Genomic DNA, 24,300 nt, shown 5'->3' with positions numbered 1-24,300 from the left:
GCCAGGGGCATTAATAGAATTCCCGTAAAGAAAAATCGTCCCACGGCTGAATGTAATTAGGGACGTCTGCCATAGGATATATAATCATTAATACCTGAGCACGCTCCTTTCAGAGACGCAGGAGAAACAAGCCAGCTCAGGGTGAGATAAGCAAACAATACAAACAACTTGAAACAATCAAAGTGTACACGTGTAATTGGTCCAATAAAGAAACAACAAAGGACATAGCAAATGGTGTAAATTATGTAAATCTATGGTAACTGGCGATTGTACTATTGAAATGAAAAACCAATATAATGCTGTCTTGCGATTCAATCACATATGGTGTAGTCATCTATGTGAATATGGGAAGACCTGCGCATGAAAACGTTGTTAAATTCAGTGCTTAATTGGTAGGTTCCGGAACAAAAAGTGAGCGCGAGAAGGGGGGGTGACCTGGGGAATTCTGAGGTACCGGAACGCATGAAGGCGTATCACTTTTATAATAAAGCATTGTATGCATATCATCGCATTGCAGCCTGGTCTCAGACTATACGTAGTAAAAGTAAATCCGGAACACTCAGTTTAGAATGATTCGGTATGGTTACTTAAGACAAAAATGTAAGCATGGTGGTTGGTCAGGGGTGTATAAGGCACATTTCTAGCAACCCAAAGGTGACGAGTTTGAAACATTGACACTTTAGCTAATAACACATTTTCAACTACTGGCTACTTTTTAGCTACTTTGCAACTACTTAGCATGTTAGCTAACACATCCCCTAACCCTTTTAGTGAACCCTTTTAGCTAACCTTAACCCCTTAGCTCCTAAACGTAACGCCTAGCTAACGTTATCAAGCTATATGACGTTAGCTGCCTACCTCCTATCTAGAATTGTAACATTTGATTACTTTTGCGAATTTGTAACATATGAATTTTAATTTGTAATGTTTCATACAAAATGGGTTGATGTTCTCAAATTAATTCATACTGTATGAAATGTGATTTATGGATTTAAGTATAGAATAATACAAAATGCTCTGAGAACAGATTGTGCATGTGTATAGTGGCATAGAGTAGAACTACACACACGGGGTAACTTTTTTTGTAGCCTAGGGTCTGGGAAAAATGTGGCCTTTTATATAAATACATTGAATGCAATTCTGCATTATTTTACATGACTGACTTTGGCAGAATCTTTAATAGTGCACAAATGATCACAATGACAGGCTACTTTGACACTGACAAACAGACTCTGAGCTCAATAAAAACCACCTTGTCTTGAATCCATCAATAGCCTTGGCCTAGGTGTGTGGAGATAAATATATTGTAGGCTACAATATGAGGACGAAGTTAGTCTAGAGATGGTGTTTTGGCACAACATGTCGGACATCCCCGGGCAAGAGTACTGCGCATCATTCGGCAAGTCAGTGACACTGAAAATAGTTACCAGTGTCACTGACTCACCCAATGATGGGCAGTACTCTCATCGGAGATGTCCGACATGTTCCTGCCAAAAGACCATCTCTCTCGTTTTTACATTGTACAACAATATTTGGAAGCTGATCAAATATATTGTGGTAGCCAACCTGTCTTTTCCTGTGATTGTATTTTAAATATTGGGAATTGCCAATGAGGCAACTCAAATTAACTGATATATTTTTATTATAATATTCACATTGGGAAAAGGGAAGATAAAAATTGAATTCTGGGAGAGGTACTGGGTGTCAATCACAGGTAGATTGACACCCAGAGAAAATAAAACCCAACGATAACTAAAATGGGCTTCATGCTGTGGTGATTGCGTAACGGGAGGACGGCACCATCACACAGTACATGTGGTTTGAGCTGGCCTGAGATTTTAGTTCTGTGTTGCCGAGTTGACTGCTAATCTGCTGTGCTTTGTGTTCCTGGTCGATGCTTTGTAAACAAGGATCTGTTCTTTGCAAGTATCAATAAATGTTAGGTGTATTTGTCCAGGTGACCATCTTACTTGTTACTACTACAACTGAACCAGCTACTACCACACCTGTACCCAGCATCATGCTCCTTGTCAGACTGACTGCGTTCACCTGTGAGTATACTGACTGACTTGTAACAAAATATGTATTTCAGGGTGTTTAAAATATACATTCCAGTATTTTCCAGAAGTTTCTATATCAGTTTTTATTGAAAGTAATTGAAGTCAAATATCAACAGTATGACCCAGGTCTAATATACAGCATCCTGTATTATCTGAGGACTAGGTGATGTCCCATGTCTGTCTATACGCAGTACCATACTACATACTGTACATTATTTATATACTTACTGTATATGCTGTATACTAATCTTCTGTAAAGAATTGCGATGAGACTGACCAAGGTTAGAAAAGCTGAACTAGCTGTGTGATGTGTTTCAGTGCTGGCTGCAGTTTGCTGTACACTACCAGCTGCAGGTACGTTGGTGATTGTGTGTGAGCGCATCATTTTCTTTTTACCAGGCAGTTATGTAACCCGTCAGTGCTCTCGATGGTGCAACTGTAGAACCTTTTGAGGATCTGAGGACCCATGCCAAGTCTTTTTAGTCTGACTGTCTCGGTGTGCTTGGGCCATGTTACTTTGTTGGTGATGTGGATGCTAAGGAACTTGAAGTTCTCAACCTGCTCCACTACAGCCCCGTCGATGAGAATGGGGGCGTGCTCAGTCCTCCTTTTCCTGTAGTCCACAACTATCTCCTTTGTCTTGATCACGTTGAGGGAGAGGTTGTTGTCTTGCACCACACGGTCAGGTCTCTGACCTCCCTATAGGCTGTCTCGTTGGTGATGGTGATCAGGCTGATCAGGTGATCATCACTGTTGTCATCAGCTAACTTAATGATGGCGTTGGAGTCGTGCTTGGCCGTGCAGTCATGAGTAAACGGGGAGTATAGGAGGGGACTGAGCACGCACCCCTGAGGGCCCACGTGTTGATGATCAGTGTGGCGGATGTTTTGTAAGCTTCCCTTACCACCTGGGTTGGCCTGTCAGGAAGAGCAGGATCCAGGTGCAGAGGGAGGTGTTTAGTCCCAGGGTCCTTAGCTTAGTGATGAGCTTTGAGGGCACTCTGGTGTTGAATGCTTAGCTGTAGTCAATGAATAGCATTCTCACATAGGTGTTCCTTTTGTCCAGGTGGGAAAGGGCAGTGTGGAGTGCAATCGAGATTGCATCTATGGACCTGTTTGCGCGGTATGCTTTTTGGAGTGGGTCTTGGGTTTCTGGGATAAGGGTGTTCAGCCTTTCAAAGCACTTCATGTCTACAGATGTGAGTGCTATGGGTCGATAGTCATTTAGGCAGGTTAACTTAGTGTTCTTGGGCACTATGGTGGTCTGCATGAAACATGTTGGTATTAAAGATTCAGTCAGGGACATGTTGAAAATGTGAGTGAAGACATTTGCCAGTTGGTCAGCGCATGTTTGAGGTAATCTGTCTGGCCCTGGTAATGTTGACCTGTTTAAAGGCTTCACCCTCCGGCCTCATCTGGAACAGCTGAATGTTGTGTTACCTGTTTTTAAACAGGCTTGTCACTGGGCAGTTCTTGGCTGTGCTTCCCTTTTTGTAGTCTGTAAACATTTGCAAGCCCTGCTACATCCGACGGGCGTCGGAGCCGGTGTAGTACGATTTGATCTTAGTTCTGTATTGACGCTTTGCATGTGATGTTTCGTCGGATGGCATATCCGACAATCTCGCAGGTGAAGAAGCTGGATGTGGTGGTCCCGGATTGGTGGTACATGTGGTTTGCGTTTGTGAGGCCGGTTGGACATATTGCCATATTCTCTAAAACAGCGTTGGCGGCTGCTTATGGTAGATAAATGAACATGAAATTCTGTGGCGACAGCTATGGTAGACGTTCATGCAAATTGCACGCTCCCTCAACTTGAGACATCTGTGGTATTGTCTTGTGACAAAACTGCACATTTTATTGTTCCCAGTATGTGTACCTGTGTAATGAGCATACTGTTTAATCAGCTTCTTGATTTGACGCATCTGTCAGGTGGCTACATTATCTTGGCAAAGGAGAAATGCTTACTAAAAGGGATGTAAACAAATTTGTAAAACATTTAAGAGAAATAAGCTGTTTTGCATATGGAACACGTCTGGGATTTTTTATTTCTGCTCATGAAACATGGGACCAACACATTTGTTGCGTTTTATTTTTTGTTCAGTGTATATGTGATTGTTTCTCACTCAGCGACGAGAGTGGTCACCTGTGACAATGGAGAAAACGTCCAGTTCCTGATCTGTGGTAAGAACACACACATTCTATCCTGATGGTCTCTCCATAGTGCTGTCTGTTTCTTTACATGTTGATTTTTCTTGCCCTGCTAGATTCTGGAGTGATCTTCATTGAGAGAGCTCTGTATGGAAGGACTGACGGAACCACCTGCAAAGAAGGACGACCTGCCAACCAGCTGACCAACACACAGTGTTCACAGACGGGCACCCTGGAGGTCCTCTCACACAGGTACAGTCAGTATTTATTTGATAAAGACATGCTGGGATTCAGAGGCACTTTGTTGAAAAGCACATTGCAGTATCAATGTGCCTTTTTAAAGCCAATTTTCCTGATGTTCACAGTAAACACTGCAAATGTTTGCTTTAAATGTCAAGCGCTGCATGCTTGTTGACACCGCGTTTGATTAAATCCCAGCCATAGCTCATCTTACCTCCTGATATCCCCCAGGTGCAATGGGAAACAAGTGTGTGAAGTGAACACTGAAGTCTTTCGTACTTCTGACCCCTGTGTTGGAATCTACAAATACCTGGAAACCACCTACACCTGCCTCCCAGCAAGTTAGTCTGTTTCTATGTATAATAATACAAAATACTAAACCAGGCCAATGTCTGCTATGAAAATGTATGTCTTTTATTTATGTCTGCCCAGCAGTGGCCAGTGTGGTGTGTAATTCCTGTTTGTTTGTCTTGGCAGCACGCAGCATCACGTGTGAAGGCTCTGATGTTCAACTAGAATGTGGTAAGCTTGTCAACACTGCTATACAATATATTCTCCTCTCATATGATGATATAAATATATATATATATATTGCTCAAAAAAATTAAAGGGAACACTTAAACAATCACACTTCTGTGAAATCAAACTGTCCACTTAGGAAGCAACACTGATTGACAAATGTCACATGCTGTTGTGCAAATGGAATAGACAACAGGTGGAAATTATTGGCAATTAGCAAGACACTCCCAATAAAGGAGTGGTTCTGCAGGTGGTGACCACAGACCACTTCTCAGTTCCTATGCTTCCTGGCTGATGTTTTGGTCACTTTTGAATGCGGGCGGTGCTTTCACTCTAGTGGTAGCATGAGATGGAGTCTAAAACCCACACAAGTGGCTCAGGTAGTGCTCATCAAAACGAGCTGTGGCAAGAAGGTTTGCTGTGTCTGTCAGCGTAGTGTCCAGTGCATGGAGGCGCTACCAGGAGACAGGCCAGTACATCAGGAGACGTGGAGGAGGCCGTAGGAGGGCAACAACCCAGCAGCAGGACCGCTACCTCCGCCTTTGTGCGAGGAGAAGCAGGAGGAGCACTGCCAGAGCCCTGAAAAATGACCTCCAGCAGGCCACAAATGTGCATGTGTCTGCTCAAATGGTCAGAAACACTCCATCAGGGTGGTATGAGGGCCCAACGTCCACAGGTGGGGGCTGTGCTTACAGCCCAACACCGTGCAGGACGTTTGGCATTTGCCAGAGAACAACAAGATTGGCAAATTCGCCACTGGCGCCCTGTGCTCTTCAGATGACAGCAGGTTCACACTGAGCACGTGACAGACGTGACAGAGTCTGGAGACGCAGTGGAGAACGTTCTGCTGCCTGCAACATCCTCCAGCATGACCGGTTTGGCTGTGGGTCAGTCATGGTGTGGGGTGGCATTTCTTTGGGGGCCGCACAGCCCTCCATGTGCTCGCCAGAGGTAGCCTGACTGCCATTAGGTACCGAGATGAGATCCTCAGACCACTTGTGAGACCATATGCTGGTGCGGTTGGCCCTGGGTTCCTCCTAATGCAAGACAATGCTAGACCTCATGTGGCTGGAGTGTGTCAGCAGTTCCTGCAAGAGGAAGGCATTGATGCTATGGACTGGCCCACCCGTTCCCCAGACCTGAATCCAATTGAGCACATCTGGAACATCATGTCTCGCTCCATCCACCAAAGCCACGTTGCACCACAGACGGAAGCTTTAGTCCAGGTCTGGGAGGAGATCCCTCAGGAGACATTCCGCCACCTCATCAGGAGCATGCCCAGGCGTTGTAGCGTTGTAGGGAGGTCAAACAGGCACGTGGAGGCCACACACACACTACTGAGCCTCATTTTGACTTGTTTTAAGGACATTACATCAAAGTTGGATCAGCCTGTAGGGTGGTTTTCCACTTTAATTTTGAGTGTGATTCCAAATCCAGACCTCCATGGGTTGATAAATTTGATTTCCATTGATCATTTTTGTTATTTTTGTTGTCAGCACATTCAACAATGTAAAGAAAAAAGTATTTAATAAGAATATTTCATTCAGATCTAGGATGTTATTTTAGTGTTCCCTTTATTTTTTTTGAGCAGTGTATATTATATAATAGCATAGTAGAGCACTTATCCATTTAAACGGTTTACATCCAATGGAATATTTTCTGTTATGGGGTATATATTTTAGATTGTCTATATTTTTTTTATTATTATTATATATATATATATATATATATAGCTTATATTACCATCACTAGAACACACCAAAGACATCCAGTCTTACCACTCCTCATCTCCCTCAGATGAAGGAATGATCCAGATCTACAGTGCCAACTATGGCCGCCGTGACCAGCTAGTGTGTTCCTTTAAACGGCCCGCTAACCAACTAGCCAACATCAACTGCCTCAGCCAATCCATAACCACCAGTAAGGTGGCAGAGAGGTATTGTACCTTCAGTGTGTACTATTAGAAATGCATGACTGTAGTGTTACCCTGTACTGTAGAAACATGACTGTAGTGTTACCCTGTACTGTAGAAACATGACTGTAGTGTTAACCTGTACTGTAGAAACATGACTGTAGTGTTAACCTGGACTGTAGAAACATGACTAGTGTTAACCTGTACCTGTCGTTGACATAGGTGTAATGGGAAGAGCCAGTGTGACGTCCCGGCGTCCAACTCTCTGTATGGAGATCCCTGTGTAGGAACCTACAAGTACCTGGATGTGGCTTACACTTGTGGCTAAATGTGAGGCACGCATGCATACGGTAATGCACACACACAAGACTGGGAAGTAGAACACTGGGGCTGACCGTTTTTGTCTTGCAGGAGATCTTCTCTGAGGAACAAAGACCAGAGAGACCACTTGGATATCTTCCTCTTCATTGGGTGGATTTGTATTGCTTTCCTGTCTTCTCTCCTCTGAAGTCTCAATTGAGTGTAAAGTCTTTGAATTGACATAATGTGTAAATCCTATTGATTGTGTATTTCATCAGGCATAATTTGTGTGATAAAATCATAATGAGGCCCCTCCTGTGCTGCAGCAATGCACGGTCAGGAGGAAGCATGGATAAATTTAACATTAACCCCAAAAATAAACTATACTTCAAATAACACTGACATAATATTTTGTGTACTAAAGTATTTCTTCAAAACAATGTTGATTTTCTGAACTGTGGTGGTCGGTCTGATTTTGACTAAGAACTGTGGTGGTTGGTCTGATTTTGACTAAGAACTGTGGTGGTTGGTCTGAATTTGACTAAGCACTGTGGTGGTTGGTCTGAATTTGACTAAGCAGCATAAATACAAGACTTGGTCTTTTGTTCAAATTATGAAACATGTCCTTACACACTAAATACTTTATTTGAATCCACAAATGATATTACACCAAGAAGGATTAAAACATTTGAAGGTCTTGGATACATGGTTTATGTTTGAGGCAAAGAGAACCCGAGTACCAGTCTTCATATTTTAATAACCTAAAACACAATATACACTGCAGTTACTTAGTTTTGGCTTAAATCAACTTGAAAATAAGGCAAGACTTAAATGGCTGTCTAGTAATGGTCAACAACCAACTTGACAGAGCTTGAAGAATTTAAATAATGTGCAAGTTTTGTACAGTCAGGTGTGCTGTTAGACCCAGAAAGGTTCACAGCTGTAATCACTGACAATGATGATTCTAACATGTATTGACTCAGGGGTTTGAATACTTATCTAAATGAGATATTTCTATATTTCATTTTCAATACATTTGCAAAAAATGTATTAAATGTGTAGATTGGTGCGACTTATGATTGGCTGATTGGCTGACAGTCATGGTATATCAGACCGTGTACCATGGGTATGACAACATTTATTTTTACTGCTATAACTGTGTTGGTAATTAGTTTATAATAGCAGTAAGGCACCTCGGGAGTTTGATATATGGCCAATATACCACACGGCTAAGGGCTGTGTTTTAAAAAAAAAAATATTTAACCAGGTAGGCCAGTTGAGAACAAGTTCTCATTTGCAACTGCGACCTGGCCAAGATAAAGCATAGCAGTGTGAGCAGACAACACAGAGTTACACATGGAATAAACAATTAACAAGTCAATAACACAGTAGAAAACAAAGGGGGGAGTCTATATACAATGTGTGCAAAAGGCAGGAGGTAGGCGAATAATTACAATTTTGCAGATTAACACGAGTGATAAATGATCAGATGGTCATGTACAGGTAGAGATATTGGTGTGCAAAAGAGCAAGTAAATAAATAAAAACAGTATGGGGATGAGGTAGGTGAAAATGGGTGGGCTATTTACCAATAGACTATGTACAGCAGCAGCGATCGGTTAGCTGCTCAGATAGCTGATGTTTGAAGTTGGTGAGGGAGATAAGTCTCCAACTTCAGCTTTTTTTTTTTTTTTTTTTTTGCAATTCGTTCCAGTCACAGGCAGCAGAGTACTGGAACGAAAGGCGGCCAAATGAGGTGTTGGCTTTAGGGATGATCAGTGAGATACACCTGCTGGAGCGCGTGCTACGGATGGGTGTTGCCATCGTGACCAGTGAACTGAGATAAGGCGGAGCTTTACCTAGCATGGACTTGTAGATGACCTGGAGCCAGTGGGTCTGGCGACGAATATGTAACGAGGGCCAGCCGACTAGAGCATACAGGTCGCAGTGGTGGGTGGTATAAGGTGCTTTAGTGACAAAACGGATGGCACTGTGATAGACTGCATCCAGTTTGCTGAGTAGAGTGTTGGAAGCCATTTTGTAGATGACATCGCCGAAGTCGAGGATCGGAAGGATAGTCAGTTTTACTAGGGTTAGCTTGGCGGCGTGAGTGAAGGAGGCTTTGTTGAGGAATAGAAAGCCGACTCTTGATTTGATTTTCGATTGGAGATGTTTGATATGAGTCTGGAAGGAGAGTTTGCAGTCTAGCCAGACACCTAGGTACTTATAGATGTCCACATATTCAAGGTCGGAACCATCCAGGGTGGTGATGCTAGTCGGGCATGCGGGTGCAGGCAGCGATCGGTTGAAAAGCATGCATTTGGTTTTACTAGCGTTTAAGAGCAGTTGGAGGCCACGGAAGGAGTGTTGTATGGCATTGAAGCTTGTTTGGAGGTTAGATAGCACAGTGTCCAATGACGGGCCGAAAGTATATAGAATGGTGTCGTCTGCGTAGAGGTGGATCAGGGAATCGCCCGCAGCAAGAGCAACATCATTGATATATACAGAGAAAAGAGTCGGCCCGAGAATTGAACCCTGTGGCACCCCCATAGAGACTGCCAGAGGACCGGACAGCATGCCCTCCGATTTGACACGCTGAACTCTGTCTGCAAAGTAATTGGTGAACCAGGCAAGGCAGTCATCCGAAAAACCGAGGCTACTGAGTCTGCCGATAAGAATATGGTGATTGACAGAGTCGAAAGCCTTGGCAAGGTCAATGAAGACGGCTGCACAGTACTGTCTTTTATCGATGGCGGTTATGATATCGTTTAGTACCTTGAGTGTGGCTGAGGTGCACCCGTGACCGGCTCGGAAACCAGATTGCACAGCGGAGAAGGTACGGTGGGATTCGAGATGGTCAGTGACCTGTTTGTTGACTTGGCTTTCGAAGACCTTAGATAGGCAGGGCAGGATGGATATAGGTCTGTAACAGTTTGGGTCCAGGGTGTCTCCCCCTTTGAAGAGGGGGATGACTGCGGCAGCTTTCAATCCTTGGGGATCTCAGACGATATGAAAGAGAGGTTGAACAGGCTGGTAATAGGGGTTGTGACAATGGCGGCGGAAAGTTTCAGAAATAGGGGGTCCAGATTGTCAAGCCCAGCTGATTTGTACGGGTCCAGGTTTTGCAGCTCTTTCAGAACATCTGCTATCTGGATTTGGGTAAAGGAGAACCTGGAGAGGCCTAGGTGAGGAGCTGCCGGGGGGGCAGAGCTGTTGGCCGAGGTTGGAGTAGCCAGGCGGAAGGCATGGCCAGCCGTTGAGAAATGCTTATTGAAGTTTTCGATAATCATGGATTTATCGGTGGTGACCGTGTTACCTAGCCTCAGTGCAGTGGGCAGCTGGGAGGAGGTGCTCTTGTTCTCCATGGACTTCACAGTGTCCCAGAACTTTTTGGAGTTGGAGCTACAGGATGCAAACTTCTGCCTGAAGAAGCTGGCCTTAGCTTTCCTGACTGCGCGTATTGGTTCCGGACTTCCCTGAACAGTTGCATATCCCGGGGACTATTCGATGCTATTGCAGTCCGCCACAGGATGTTTTTGTGCTGGTCGAGGGCAGTCAGGTCTGGGGTGAACCAAGGACTGTATCTGTTCTTAGTTCTGCATTTTTTGAACGGAGCATGCTTATCTAAAATGGTAAGGAAGTTACTTTTAAAGAATGACCAGGCATCCTCAACTGACGGGATGAGGTCAATGTCCTTCCAGGATACCCAGGCCAGGTCGATTAGAAAGGCCTACTCACAGAAGTGTTTTAGGGAGCGTTTGACAGTGATGAGGGGTGGTCGTTTGACTGCGGCTCCGTAGCGGATACAGGCAATGAGGCAGTGATCGCTGAGATCCTGGTTGAAGACAGCGGAGGTGTATTTGGAGGGCCAGTTGGTCAGGATGACGTCTATGAGGGTGCCCTTGTTTACAGAGTTAGGGTTGTACCTGGTGGGTTCCTTGATGATTTGTGTGAGATTGTGTTCAGGCACTGTGTCGCACATAAGAACATCCCTTAGCTGTGGTATATTGGCCATATACTACACCTCATGCCTTATTGCTCAAATCTACAGTACCATTCAAAAGTTTGGACACATCTACTCAAGGGTATTTATTTTTACTATTTTCAACATTGTAGAATAATAGTGAAGATATATAAACTATGAAATAACACCATGGAATCATGTAACCAAAAAAGTTTTACATTAAATATATTTCAGATTCTTCAAAAGTAGCAATCCTTTGCCTTGACAGCGTTGCACACTCTTGGGATTCTCTCAACCGGCTTCATCTGGAATGCTTTTCCAACAGTCTTCCCTCAACACAACCTGGGGTATAACAAAGCCAAAACACAGGGATATTGGAGGGTAAATTATTATTCAATGTAAACCGGCAATAAACATCATTTCATGCATCTCCTTCAACTCAAAAGGAAACGGTATACCAAGAACATTAGATGGTGATAAATCAACATTTTGTAACAGGACAATTACTGTGAAAGTGGGTGTTCATCTGAATCAGTGAAAGCTCTTCCCCTGAATCTCTTCTGATATCACCTGACTTATGTGAGGAGAATATTAACTACTTGACTAGTTAAAGGTTCAAAAATAAAAAAATGAGAGAAAGAGGGATTAGACGGAGATGTCATAAACGAGACCCGTAAGTATCGGAGCCAACTGTTTCCATTGTTTCGGTCAGCTCCATTCATTGGGAGTTCATTTTGGCTTCCAATGCCGATATACTTCCTGGATAATCTTCAATTTGATGACTTCACTGTCTAATCCTTAATCTCATTCTAGCTGTGTAACCAGAAAGTTTGGGGACAACCCAAAGGCAAAAATACAATCTGTTTTCCATTTGAATCATTGATTGATATATGTAACTTAAATCAGGCAAAATGTGACTGATCCATGTTCAAATTGTATTGTAAAAAAACATTAAGAAATGAAGTCTTAATAGATTTCCCATCCACTGTGTCATTGTCTTGTGTCTGATCAGGATCTTCCAGTAAATGTCCTTAATGGAGGTGATTTTGACAGCAAATTAAAATCATTGATAAGGAAAAAGGCAACCGATGAAAGCTACATTGCTCAGGAGAAGGGAATATTAACGTAATCATTTGCTCATTCTCCATTAGTCGCAATGTGACTGGTAATACAAAATTTTTATAACATTTCAATGTAGCTTCCACACACACATACATTACTCGGACTAAAACTCACCCAGGTAAGTAGATCATCTAAGTTTAGAGTTGATCATGAGGTTGAAGCCAGAGGATTTATTTTGGTGAGTTCAAGACTACTTACTAAGTCACAAAATCTGAACCCAAATTCAATATCGCATCAAAAACTATTTATAGTAATAGGTTAATCAAATATTTTGATACTAATAAATGCTGATTAAATAACCCTGAAACATTTATCAAAATCTATTTCTAAAGCACTTTTTACGTCAGCTGATGTCACAAGCAGAACAGTTGAAACTGGAGCAGCAGCACGACCAGGTGGACAGCCAGGAGTCATCAGGCCAGGTAGTCCTGAGGCATGCTTCTAGGGCTCAGGTCCTCGTGAGAGAGGAGTGAAAGAGAGACTAAGAAATTAATGACTGAAAGTAGCCTATACCATTTTATACAGGGGTTTTCAAACTTTGTGCCCAAGGACCCCCTACTCAGGCAAACCGGCAACCCAGGGATCCCCATCATACTGTATATTTTGACCTCCCCACAGTTCATTGGAAGAGGAAGTATAAACTTGAACAGCCATATAGCTAGAAGGGTAAAGTAGAAAATGTTGCTTTTATGAAGCACATTTTCTGCAATTCTACACATTTTCTCATTGAGCAGAGAAAATGTTGCAGTTTTAAAGATAATATCCTGCAATTCTATGCATTCTGCCATGGCTAATGCTGTGTTCCTCTGCTCAAGCATAACACAATCAAGAAGCATGTGCCCTGAATGCCTGTTTTTTGTTTTTCTGATTTGCCCTGACCGCCTTTCATTGGATTGTTCCTTCTCAAAGATGGTATTATTCAAAATATATTAAGTTCAATATTGTTCCTGAATTCTTTCTATCTGGATTTGGTCGTTTAAGTTGACAAACTGTTTTTCCATCCGGAAAATGACCATTTAAAAATGTCCCACCTACGAATTTTACAGAATAACCACAACAAAAAAAGGCTCCCCTTGTAATTAGCCCCAATGACTAATTTCTTCCAAACTAAAAGGATAGTTTGAGATTTTGGCAATGAGGCTATTTATTTACTTCCCCAGAGTTGGATGAACAGGAACAGCTAGCATGCTAATTGTTCCTGTAGACTTCCAGTTATAACACTAGTTGACTCATAAAATTACCTTGAAATCCAATCGGTCAAATTAAATTTGTCACATACACATTTAGCAGATGTTATTGCAGATGTCGCGAAATTTCTTGTGTTTCTAAATCTAACAAGTAATATCTAACAATACCCACAATCTAAAGTAAGGAATGAAAGAATGGAATTAAGAATATAGAAATATTTGGACGAGCAATGTCAGAGCGGCATAGACTAAGATACAGTAGAATAGGATAGAATACAGTATACACGCACACACACGAGATGAGTAATGCAAAACGTCAAACAATATTGAAGTGACTAGTATTCCAATTATTAAAGTGGCCAGTGATTTCAAGTCTATGTATATAGGGCAGCAGCCTCTAATGTGCTAGTGATGGCTATTTAACAGTCTGATGGCCTTGAGACAGAAAAACTCTTTCTGTCTCTTGGTCCCAGCTTTGATGCACCTGTACTGACCTACTCTTCTGGATGATAGCGGGGTGAAAATGCAGTGGCTCGGGTGGTTGTTGTCCTTGATGATCTTTTTGGTCTTCCTGTGACATCGGGTGCTGTAGATGGCCTGGAGGGCAGGTAGTTTGACCCCGGTGATAAGGTGGCCAGACCTCACCACCCTGACTCCAATGACTCCAATTTTGTTAGACTTCTTCTTCGCTTGTGCTGTACAGTTTATGATCATTGCAATAAATAATACTAAGTCCACCTTTTTAACATGTAGCATTTTACTATCCCTTGGTTGATGAGAAGCCTTCACTGGTCTTGGTGGCTCTACTACCATTGCTTATTCCCCGAAACTCGTTCCTTCCAATTTTCTCAACACCTCCAGATAGGAGACTGGACACTCCTTAGCCTTGCATTTCCCTTCATCTGGTATACGATATCCTTCCCTTCTGCACACACTTGACAGATCTTTTACATTCATGCCACTGAAGAGGCTTGTGCACAAAAGCTCTTCAGGGTATCTCATGAATCCTAACTTTATATGAGAAGGGAGAGACTCTTCATCAAAGAACAGTAGCATGGATGAAGTGAACTTCTTTTCTCCGTCCACCATACAGGTCAATCGGCGTGCACCAACAACTCCATCTATGTCTTCCGTTATATCTTCTGCCTTTATTTCTTGCTCCACCCAATAAATAACCCCCTTGATAGCCTCCCTGCTACGAAAATCCATGCAGGAAACATTCCAATTTTATCTTTTTGAGTCTTAACACCAGTGGCGATTTTAGCATGTAAATCTTAGTGAAGCAAAAATGATTATTTCTTAAAGTGGGTGCATGCCAGTAAAGCAACTACACAACAACACTAAACAATACATGAATTGCCCTAGGATGGTGACAAACGGTGCCCACAAACTGTTAGGGCCTACATAAAGCTGTCCCAACAGCAGAGTCCCAACACCTTACCACTGTTACACCTGGCTTTCAGCAGAGCCATGTAGGGCAGTGAAACAGTTAATTCAGCCTCATATAGTGCCTTTAAAAAAAACAAGCGCCACCACTACTATCAGTAGCACTGTCAGAGCTGTACAAAACAATTTAGTAAACAAGCACACAACGGCCAGGAACAATGTGTTTACAATACCACGTTGGTGAAAATATACCAAATTATTAGGGTGAGGCACATGGCCTACTAACAGCTTACTACACAACATACACTTAGTGTTACTTTCTTAGCTACAAGATAGATATCTCTCTGGCATCCTACAGTACATCATTTATGAAGCAGCATAAGACCTTTTTGGACTCACTTGTGATATGCTTGAACAGGAAAGTGGCGCAGCTGTCCTTGTGGACAAATTTTGTCATCAAAGAGAAAGATGACAGATTTACAATTCTGAGTTGAATGACCGAATGATTTGATCTCCAAATTGTTGTGTAATGTTTATGTCCAATGGCCGATGAGCACCGATATGTTGTATCTATATTTCTCTTCATTATTTCACTATTAAGATTGTGAAAGTAAGATGTTGATATGATCAGTCCAATCAAAGATACTGTACCGACTAACCAGTGCCCCCGCACACTGGCTGAAATGTTGGATGTCTACCCTTTCTAAGGACTTAAGCTTGGCTATTGCGTAAGACCCCATGAGTGACAGAACACTGAGTCAATCACGGCACAATGCTCCTATCTTCTGCTGTCCAGCCACACCACCACAGAAAGCACTGAGCTAGGCTGAAACACCTGCATTTTGGAGTTGCCTTACTCAAAAAAACGAGACCATGGCTGCATTCCAAACACTTAAAAGACATACCCTATCCCCCAGCCCTCAAATTAAGTGGGCAGTTCTGATGAGGTATCATGACGTCTGACGAGTATACACTTGCAGGGCAAAGGGCTAGGGAGGAAGGAATGATTTTTAAATGGACCGCCTCTGCCCAGAAATTCATCAGCTGTTCATCCCGCAATGATTGTGTTTTCAGCCACCGGTAGCTTGTGGGTGCTTTATATGATTGCATGTCTACTTATATTAACTACATAATAATTAATACACACCTACTGTATGATAGCTTGCAAATTAATTTGCTAACTAACATTAGCCTGCTTAGCTACTTCTGAAGGAGGAAAATGTTTTATTTCTACAATTTCCAAAAGCTAACCAAACAAAAACGTGTGTTTGTGCATTAGTAGCACAATTTCTAACTTAATTACATTCGTTTTTACTTACACTTGTATGTTGACTCCATATTGACGTTGAGGTTAAGTTCAGGCTTAAGTTTAGGTCAAGTTTACAAATTGAATTATGGGGCTTTTCAGGCTCCGAAGTGAACATAATTGTACACTCGCAAACTCCATTAAAAAACGAGGGCTGAGGGGCTTGCGTTGCAAACTTCCCTTGCTTGGCTAATCATTTGGACCAAAGACAAACAAAGCAGCGGGGATTCCCCAAGAGCCGAGGGCTGTCTACTTTGAGTTTGAACCACAGCCCATGTTTGTATGCAGCTTTATTAACTCAATATATATATATATATATATATTTTTTTTTTTTTACATTGTTTCAAACTGACATGTGACACGTATTAATGCCAAAATAACATGCAAAACAGGCAAGCCCCCCCAAAAAAATATTTATACATTTGTTGCTAAAAATGTTGGTCTCAGAGCCCCACCTGCCCTGAATGACGGGTCGCCACTGCTCAACACACAGCTTCTTCTGCTCCGCAGACATAAACAAAAATAAGACCACTTCTTGTGACTCTCACCGACTCCACACTTTCTTCCAACACATTCCAGATTTTCCTGGAGACATTGAACGGATTTCCCAAGTAGCATTCATCCAAAACCCTGACTAGGACCAAAAACGAGTCTAGTGGTTCCCTATTTTCCAACATAGCTTTACTTTTCTTGTTTACCTTTTTCTTCGCCACTGTAACCCACTCATTCTCACTTTCTGTACTATTAGCTTCACTCGACTCACTAGTAGTGTCAAACAAAACCCCAGTTTCCTCCATCTTCCGACAGTAATTCTCCCCGTTCATTGAACAACAAAAGGTTGCTTACCCTCTTTTAGGATTTGACAAATTAGGTAAATATTACCATACCAATAAAGTTTGATTGGATGATTACGGGCCCAGTGATGTAAGCATGGTGTGTACAATTCTCCATCCGACCAAATTTGGGGCACCCAGCTCAATGTCGGGAGGCGGCCTGGTTCAAAACGAAGGCAATCAACGCTTACCGGGTTCACCCGGGGCGCAGGCCAGGGGCATTAATAGAATTCCCGTAAAGAAAAATGGTCCCACGGCTGAATGTAATTAGGGACGTCTGCCATAGGATATATAATCATTAATACCTGAACACGCTCCTTTCAGAGACGCAGGAGAAACAAGCCAGCTCAGGGTGAGATAAGCAAACAATACAAACAACTTGAAACAATCAAAGTGTACACGTGTAATTGGTCCAATAAAGAAACAACAAAGGACATAGCAAATGGTGTAAATTATGTAAATCTATGGTAACTGGCGATTGTACTATTGAAATGAAAAACCAATATAATGCTGTCTTGCGATTCAATCACATATGGTGTAGTCATCTATGTGAATATGGGAAGACCTGCGCATGAAAACGTTGTTAAATTCAGTGCTTAATTGGTAGGTTCCGGAACAAAAAGTGAGCGCGAGAAGGGGGTGACCTGGGGAATTCTGAGGTACCGGAACGCATGAAGGCGTATCACTTTTATAATAAAGCATTGTATGCATATCATCGCATTGCAGCCTGGTCTCAGACTATACGTAGTAAAAGTAAATCCGGAACACTCAGTTTAGAATGATTCGGTATGGTTACTTAAGACAAAAATGTAAGCATGGTGGTTGGTCAGGGGTGTATAAGGCACATTTCTAGCAACCCAAAGGTGACGAGTTTGAAACATTGACACTTTAGCTAATAACACATTTTCAACTACTGGCTACTTTGCAACTACTTAGCATGTTAGCTAACACATCCCCTAACCCTTTTAGTGAACCCTTTTAGCTAACCTTAACCCCTTAGCTCCTAAACGTAACGCCTAGCTAACGTTATCAAGCTATATGACGTTAGCTGCCTACCTCCTATCTAGAATTGTAACATTTGATTACTTTTGCGAATTTGTAACATTATATGAATTTTAATTTGCTAATCTGCTGTGCTTTGTGTTCCTGGTCGATGCTTTGTAAACAAGGATCTGTTCTTTGCAAGTATCAATAAATGTTAGGTGTATTTGTCCAGGTGACCATCTGTAACATCTTACTTATTACTACTACAACTGAACCAGCTACTACCACACCTGTACCCAGCATCATGCTCCTTGTCAGACTGACTGCGTTCACCTGTGAGTATACTGACTGACTTGTAACAAAATATGTATTTGAGGGCGTTTAAAATATACATTCCAGTATTTTCCAGAAGTTTCTATATCAGTTTTTATTGAAAGTAATTGAAGTCAAATATCAACAGTATGACCCAGGTCTAATATACAGCATCCTGTATTATCTGAGGACTAGGTGATGTCCCATGTCTGTCTATACGCAGTACCATACTATATACTGTACATTATTTATATACTTACTGTATATGCTGCTAATCTTCTGTAAAGAATTGCGATGAGACTGACCAAGGTTAGAAAAGCTGAACTAGCTGTGTGATGTGTTTCAGTGCTGGCTGCAGTTTGCTGTACACTACCAGCTGCAGGTACGTTGGTGATTGTGTGTGAGCGCATCATTTTCTTTTTACCAGGCAGTTATGCAACCCGTCACAGTGCTCTCGATGGTGCAACTGTAGAACCTTTTGAGGATCTGAGGACCCATGCCAAGTCTTTTTAGTCTTGGTGTGCTTGGGCCATGTTACTTTGTTGGTGATGTGGATGCTAAGGAACTTGAAGTTCTCAACCTGCTCCACTACAGCCCCGTCGATGAGAATGGGGGCGTGCTCAGTCCTCCTTTTCCTGTAGTCCACAACTATCTCCTTTGTCTTGATCACGTTGAGGGAGAGGTTGTTGTCTTGCACCACACGGTCAGGTCTCTGACCTCCCTATAGGCTGTCTCGTTGTTGGTGATCAGGCCTACCACTGTTGTCATCAGCTAACTTAATGATGGCGTTGGAGTCGTGCCTGGCCGTGCAGTCATGAGTAAACTGGGAGTACAGGAGGGGACTGCACCACTGAGGGCCCACGTTGACGATCAGTGTGGTGGATGTTTTGTAAGCTTCCCTTACCACCTGGGTTGGCCTGTCAGGAAGAGCAGGATCCAGGTGCAGAGGGAGGTGTTTAGTCCCAGGGTCCTTAGCTTAGTGATGAGCTTTGAGGGCACTCTGGTGTTGAATGCTTAGCTGTAGTCAATGAATAGCATTCTCACATAGGTGTTCCTTTTGTCCAGGTGGGAAAGGGCAGTGTGGAGTGCAATCGAGATTGCATCTATGGACCTGTTTGCGCGGTATGCTTTTTGGAGTGGGTCTTGGGTTTCTGGGATAAGGGTGTTCAGCCTTTCAAAGCACTTCATGGCTACAGATGTGAGTGCTATGGGTCGATAGTCATTTAGGCAGGTTAACTTAGTGTTCTTGGGCACTATGGTGGTCTGCATGAAACATGTTGGTATTAAAGATTCAGTCAGGGACATGCTGAAAATGTGAGTGAAGACATTTGCCAGTTGGTCAGTGCATGCTCGGAATACTCGTAATGGTAATCTGTCTGGCCCTGCGGCCTTGTGAATGTTGACCTGTTTAAAGGCTTCACTCTGTATTGCCGCTTTGCATGTGTTTCGTCGGAGGGTATATTCGACAATCTCGCAGGTGAAGAAGCTGGATGTGGTGGTCCCGGATTGGTGGTACACGTGGTTTGCGTTTGTGAGGCCGGTTGGACATATTACCATATTCTCTAAAACAGCGTTGGCGGCTGCTTATGGTAGATAAATGAACATGAAATTCTGTGGCGACAGCTATGGTAGACATTCATGCAAATTGCACGCTCCCTCAACTTGAGACATCTGTGGTATTGTCTTGTGACAAAACTGCACATTTTATTGTTCCCAGTATGTGTACCTGTGTAATGAGCATACTGTTTAATCAGCTTCTTGATTTGACGCATCTGTCAGGTGGCTACATTATCTTGGCAAAGGAGAAATGCTTACTAAAAGGGATGTAAACAAATTTGTAAAACATTTAAGAGAAATAAGCTGTTTTGCATATGGAACACGTCTGGGATTTTTATTTCTGCTCATGAAACATGGGACCAACACATTTGTTGCGTTTTAATTTTTGTTCAGTGTATATGTGATTGTTTCTCACTCAGCGACGAGAGTGGTCACCTGTGACAATGGAGAAAACGTCCAGTTCCTGATCTGTGGTAAGAACACACACATTCTATCCTGATGGTCTCTCCATAGTGCTGTCTGTTTCTTTACATTCTTTTTCTTGCCCTGCTAGATTCTGGAGTGATCTTGATTGAGAGAGCTCTGTATGGAAGGACTGACGGAACCACCTGCAAAGAAGGACGACCTGCCAACCAGCTGACCAACACACAGTGTTCACAGACGGGCACCCTGGAGGTCCTCTCACACAGGTACAGTCAGTATTTATTTGATAAAGACATGCTGGGATTCAGAGGCACTTTGTTGAAAAGCACATTGCAGTATCAATGTGCCTTTTTAAAGCCAATTTTCCTGATGTTCACAGTAAACACTACAAATGTTTGCTTTAAATGTCAAGCGCTGCATGCTTGTTGACACCGCGTTTGATTAAATCCCAGCCATAGCTCATCTTACCTCCTGATATCCCCCAGGTGCAATGGGAAACAAGTGTGTGAAGTGAACACTGAAGTCTTTCGTACTTCTGACCCCTGTGTTGGAATCTACAAATACCTGGAAACTACCTACACCTGCCTCCCAGCAAGTCAGTCTGTTTCTATGTATATTAATAGAAAATACTAAACCAGGCTAATGTCTGCTATGAAAATGTATGTATTTTATTTGTCTGCCCAGCAGTGGCCAGTGTGGTGTGTAATTCCTGTTTGTTTGTCTTGGCAGCACGCAGCATCACGTGTGAAGGCTCTGATGTTCAACTAGAATGTGGTGAGGCTCTGATGTTCTATTAGAATGTGGTGAGGCTCTGATGTTCTATTAGAATGTGGTGAGGCTCTGATGCCCTACTAGAATGTGGTGAGGCTCTGATGCCCTACTAGAATGTGGTGAGGCTCTGATGCCCTACTAGAATGTGGTGAGGCTCTGATGCGCTACTAGAATGTGGTGAGGCTCTGATGCTCTACTAGAATGTGGTGAGGCTCTACTAGAATGTGGTGAGGCTCTACTAGAATGTGGTGAGGCTCTACTAGAATGTGGTGAGGCTCTACTAGAATGTGGTGAGGCTCTACTAGAATGTGGTGAGGCTCTACTAGAATGTGGTGAGGCTCTACTAGAATGTGGTGAGGCTCTACTAGAATGTGGTGAGGCTCTGATGTTCAACTAGAATGTGGTGAGGCTCTGATGTTCAACTAGAATGTGGTGAGGCTCTGATGTTCAACTAGAATGTGGTGAGGCTCTGATGTTCAACTAGAATGTGGTGAGGCTCTGATGTTCAACTAGAATGTGGTGAGGCTCTGATGCTCTACTAGAATGTGGTGAGGCTCTGTTGCTCTACTAGAATGTGGTGATGCTCTGTTGCTCTACTAGAATGTGGTGAGGCTCTGTTGCTCTACTAGAATGTGGTGAGGCTCTGTTGCTCTACTAGAATGTGGTGAGGCTCTGTTGCTCTACTAGAATGTGGTGAGGCTCTGTTGCTCTACTAGAATGTGGTGAGGCTCTGTTGCTCTACTAGAATGTGGTGAGGCTCTGTTGCTCTACTAGAATGTGGTGAGGCTCTGTTGCTCTACTAGAATGTGGTGAGGCTCCGTTGCTCTACTAGAATGTGGTGAGGCTCCGTTGCTCTACTAGAATGTGGTGAGGCTCCGTTGCTCTACTAGAATGTGGTGAGGCTCCGTTGCCCTACGAGAATGTGGGGCTCGTCCGATGCCCTACGAGAATGTGGGGCTCTATTTTTATACATTATTTTACCAGTTAAGTTGACTGAATACATTCTCATTTACAGCAATGACCTGGGGAAAAGTTACAGGGTAGAGGAGGTTGAATGAGCCAATTGTAAGCTGGGGATGATTAGGTGACCATGACGGTATGAGAGCCAGATTTGGGAATTTAGCCAGGACACCGGGGTTAACACCCCTACTCTTACGATATGTGCCATGGGCTCTTTAGTGACCATAGTCAGGACACCCGTTTAACGTCCCATCGGAAAGACTGCACCCTACACAAGGCTATGGGATCTTTTTTAGACCAGAGCAAAGGGTGCCTCCTACTGGCCCTTCAACACCACCTCCAGCAGCATCTGGTCACACATCCAGGAACTCAAAAGGACCAACCCTGCTTAGTTTCAGAAGCAAGCCAGCAGTGGGATGCAGGGTAGTATGCTGCTCTATTAGAATGTTGTAAGCTGGTCAACACTGCTGTACAGTGTAGTCACATCTCATATGATGATATAGTGGAGCAGTATTATACACTGTTTATTACCATCACTTGTACACCAAAGACATCCAGCCTTACCTTATCCCCCTTTCTCCTTCCTCCTTTCCCTCAGATGAAGGTACGATCCAGATCCACAGTGCCAACTATGGCCGCCGTGACCAGCTAGTGTGTTCCTTTAATCGGCCAGCTAACCAACTAGCCAACACCAACTGCCTCAGCCAATCCATAACCACCAGTAAGGTGGCAAAGAGGTACTGAAACCTGCAGTGTACTGTAGTTTTAACTTCTACCTGTAGAAATGCATGACTGTAGTGTTAACCTGTACTGTAGAAACATGACTGTAGTTTTAACCTGGACTGTAAAAACATGACTAGTGTTAACCTGTACTGTAGTGTTAACCTGGACTGTAGAAACATGACTAGTGTTAACCTGTACCTGTAGAAATGCATGACTAGTGTTAACCTGGACTGTAGTGTTAACCTGTACCTGTCGTTGACACAGGTGTAATGGGAAGAGCCAGTGTGACGTCCCGGCGTCCAACTCTCTGTATGGAGATCCCTGTGTAGGAACCTACAAGTACCTGGATGTGGCTTACACCTGTGGCTAAACGTGAGGCACACACACTAATGCACTCACACAACTGGGGAATAGAATGCTGGGGTTGACCATTTTTGTTTTGCAGGCAATCTTCTGAGGAACAAAGACCAGAGACTTCTTGGATATCTTCCTCTTCATTGGGTGGATGTCTTTCTTTCCGGTCCTCTCGCCTCCTTCTGAAATCTCAATTGAGTGTAAAATCTGTAAATCACATTGTGTATTTGGTCATAGGCATAATTTGTGTGTAGTAACATGTTTTGAAATGAGGCCCCTCTGGATCCTTATCCCTGGTGCTGCAGCAAGGCACGGTCAAGAGGATGAATGGAGAAATAAAACATTAACCCCAAAAAATGAACTTTATTTCAAATAACTTTGTTACCATAATACTTAGTGCACTTTGTGTACTCAAGTATTTCTTCAAAACAATGATCTTGTGAGCTGTGCTGTTTGATCTGAATTAAACTAAGCAGCATAGACTTGGTGTCCTTTGTTCAATATTATGAAACATGTCCACTCACATAATTTAGTCTTTATTTTAATCCACAAATTACATCACACCAAGAAGAATTCGAAGGTCTTGGATACATGGACCATTAAGGCTACAAAAAGCAGTATTCTGCATACAGCTACGCTGCCCGTATCAGCAATACCACATAACATGCAGCAAAGAAGTTCACTTAATATCCCGAACACGAAGTGTTTTGTTTGGGGCAAACACAAAATGACTGCATACCAGTCTTCATATTATCAAGCTTGGTGGTGGCTGAAGCATGTGCGTTTGCCTGTCGTTGGCAAGGACTAGAGTTTTTGAAGATAAAATAAAAGGCATAGTGCAAAGCACATGCATAATCCTAGAGGAAAACCAGTTTGTCTGCTTTCCAACAGACACTGGAAGACTCCACTTCCAGCAGCACAATAACCTAAAACGAGGCCAAATATACATGCATTGCTTCCCAAGACTACATTGAATGTTCAAGTGGCCAAGTTGACTTAAATGGCTGTCTAGCTATGATCAACTTAGAGCTTGAAGAATTTAAGTGTGCAGAATTTGTACGGTCCAGGTTGGCAAAGCTCTTAGAATCACCTTTGGCAGCGACTACAGCTGTGAATACTTGTGTAAATTAAATTCTGTTCATTTTCAATAGAATTATTGAAAATATAGATGGTTAAGATTTTAATTCAGGTTGTAACAGTGTGGAATAAATCAGTATATGAATGCTCTCTGAAGGAACTGT

The 24,300-nt window shown here is 42.8% G+C and overlaps 1 protein-coding gene across 1 annotated transcript; it reads left to right on the top strand.

The window, feature by feature from the left end:
• LOC121838758 (L-rhamnose-binding lectin CSL1-like) lies at positions 1-23,541 on the top strand. Its single transcript, XM_042305128.1, has 19 exons — positions 1-141; positions 1,958-2,051; positions 2,379-2,414; positions 4,187-4,240; positions 4,324-4,459; positions 4,679-4,788; positions 4,925-4,969; positions 6,764-6,902; positions 7,101-7,201; positions 17,275-17,327; positions 18,192-18,294; positions 18,618-18,653; positions 20,248-20,301; positions 20,382-20,517; positions 20,737-20,846; positions 20,981-21,025; positions 22,581-22,719; positions 22,970-23,077; positions 23,151-23,541. The coding sequence occupies exons 2-18, from the start codon at positions 2,021-2,023 to the stop codon at positions 23,073-23,075; spliced, it is 1,434 nt and encodes a 477-aa protein (XP_042161062.1). The 5' UTR covers positions 1-141; positions 1,958-2,020; the 3' UTR covers positions 23,076-23,077; positions 23,151-23,541.
• The last annotated feature ends 759 nt before the right edge of the window (positions 23,542-24,300 follow it).

Source organism: Oncorhynchus tshawytscha, linkage group LG23, assembly GCF_018296145.1.
Source record: "Oncorhynchus tshawytscha isolate Ot180627B linkage group LG23, Otsh_v2.0, whole genome shotgun sequence".
Classification (NCBI taxonomy): Eukaryota; Metazoa; Chordata; class Actinopteri; order Salmoniformes; family Salmonidae; genus Oncorhynchus; species Oncorhynchus tshawytscha.
Note: the sequence above shows the minus strand (reverse complement) of the source record. Positions and strands in the feature narration are given on the sequence as shown.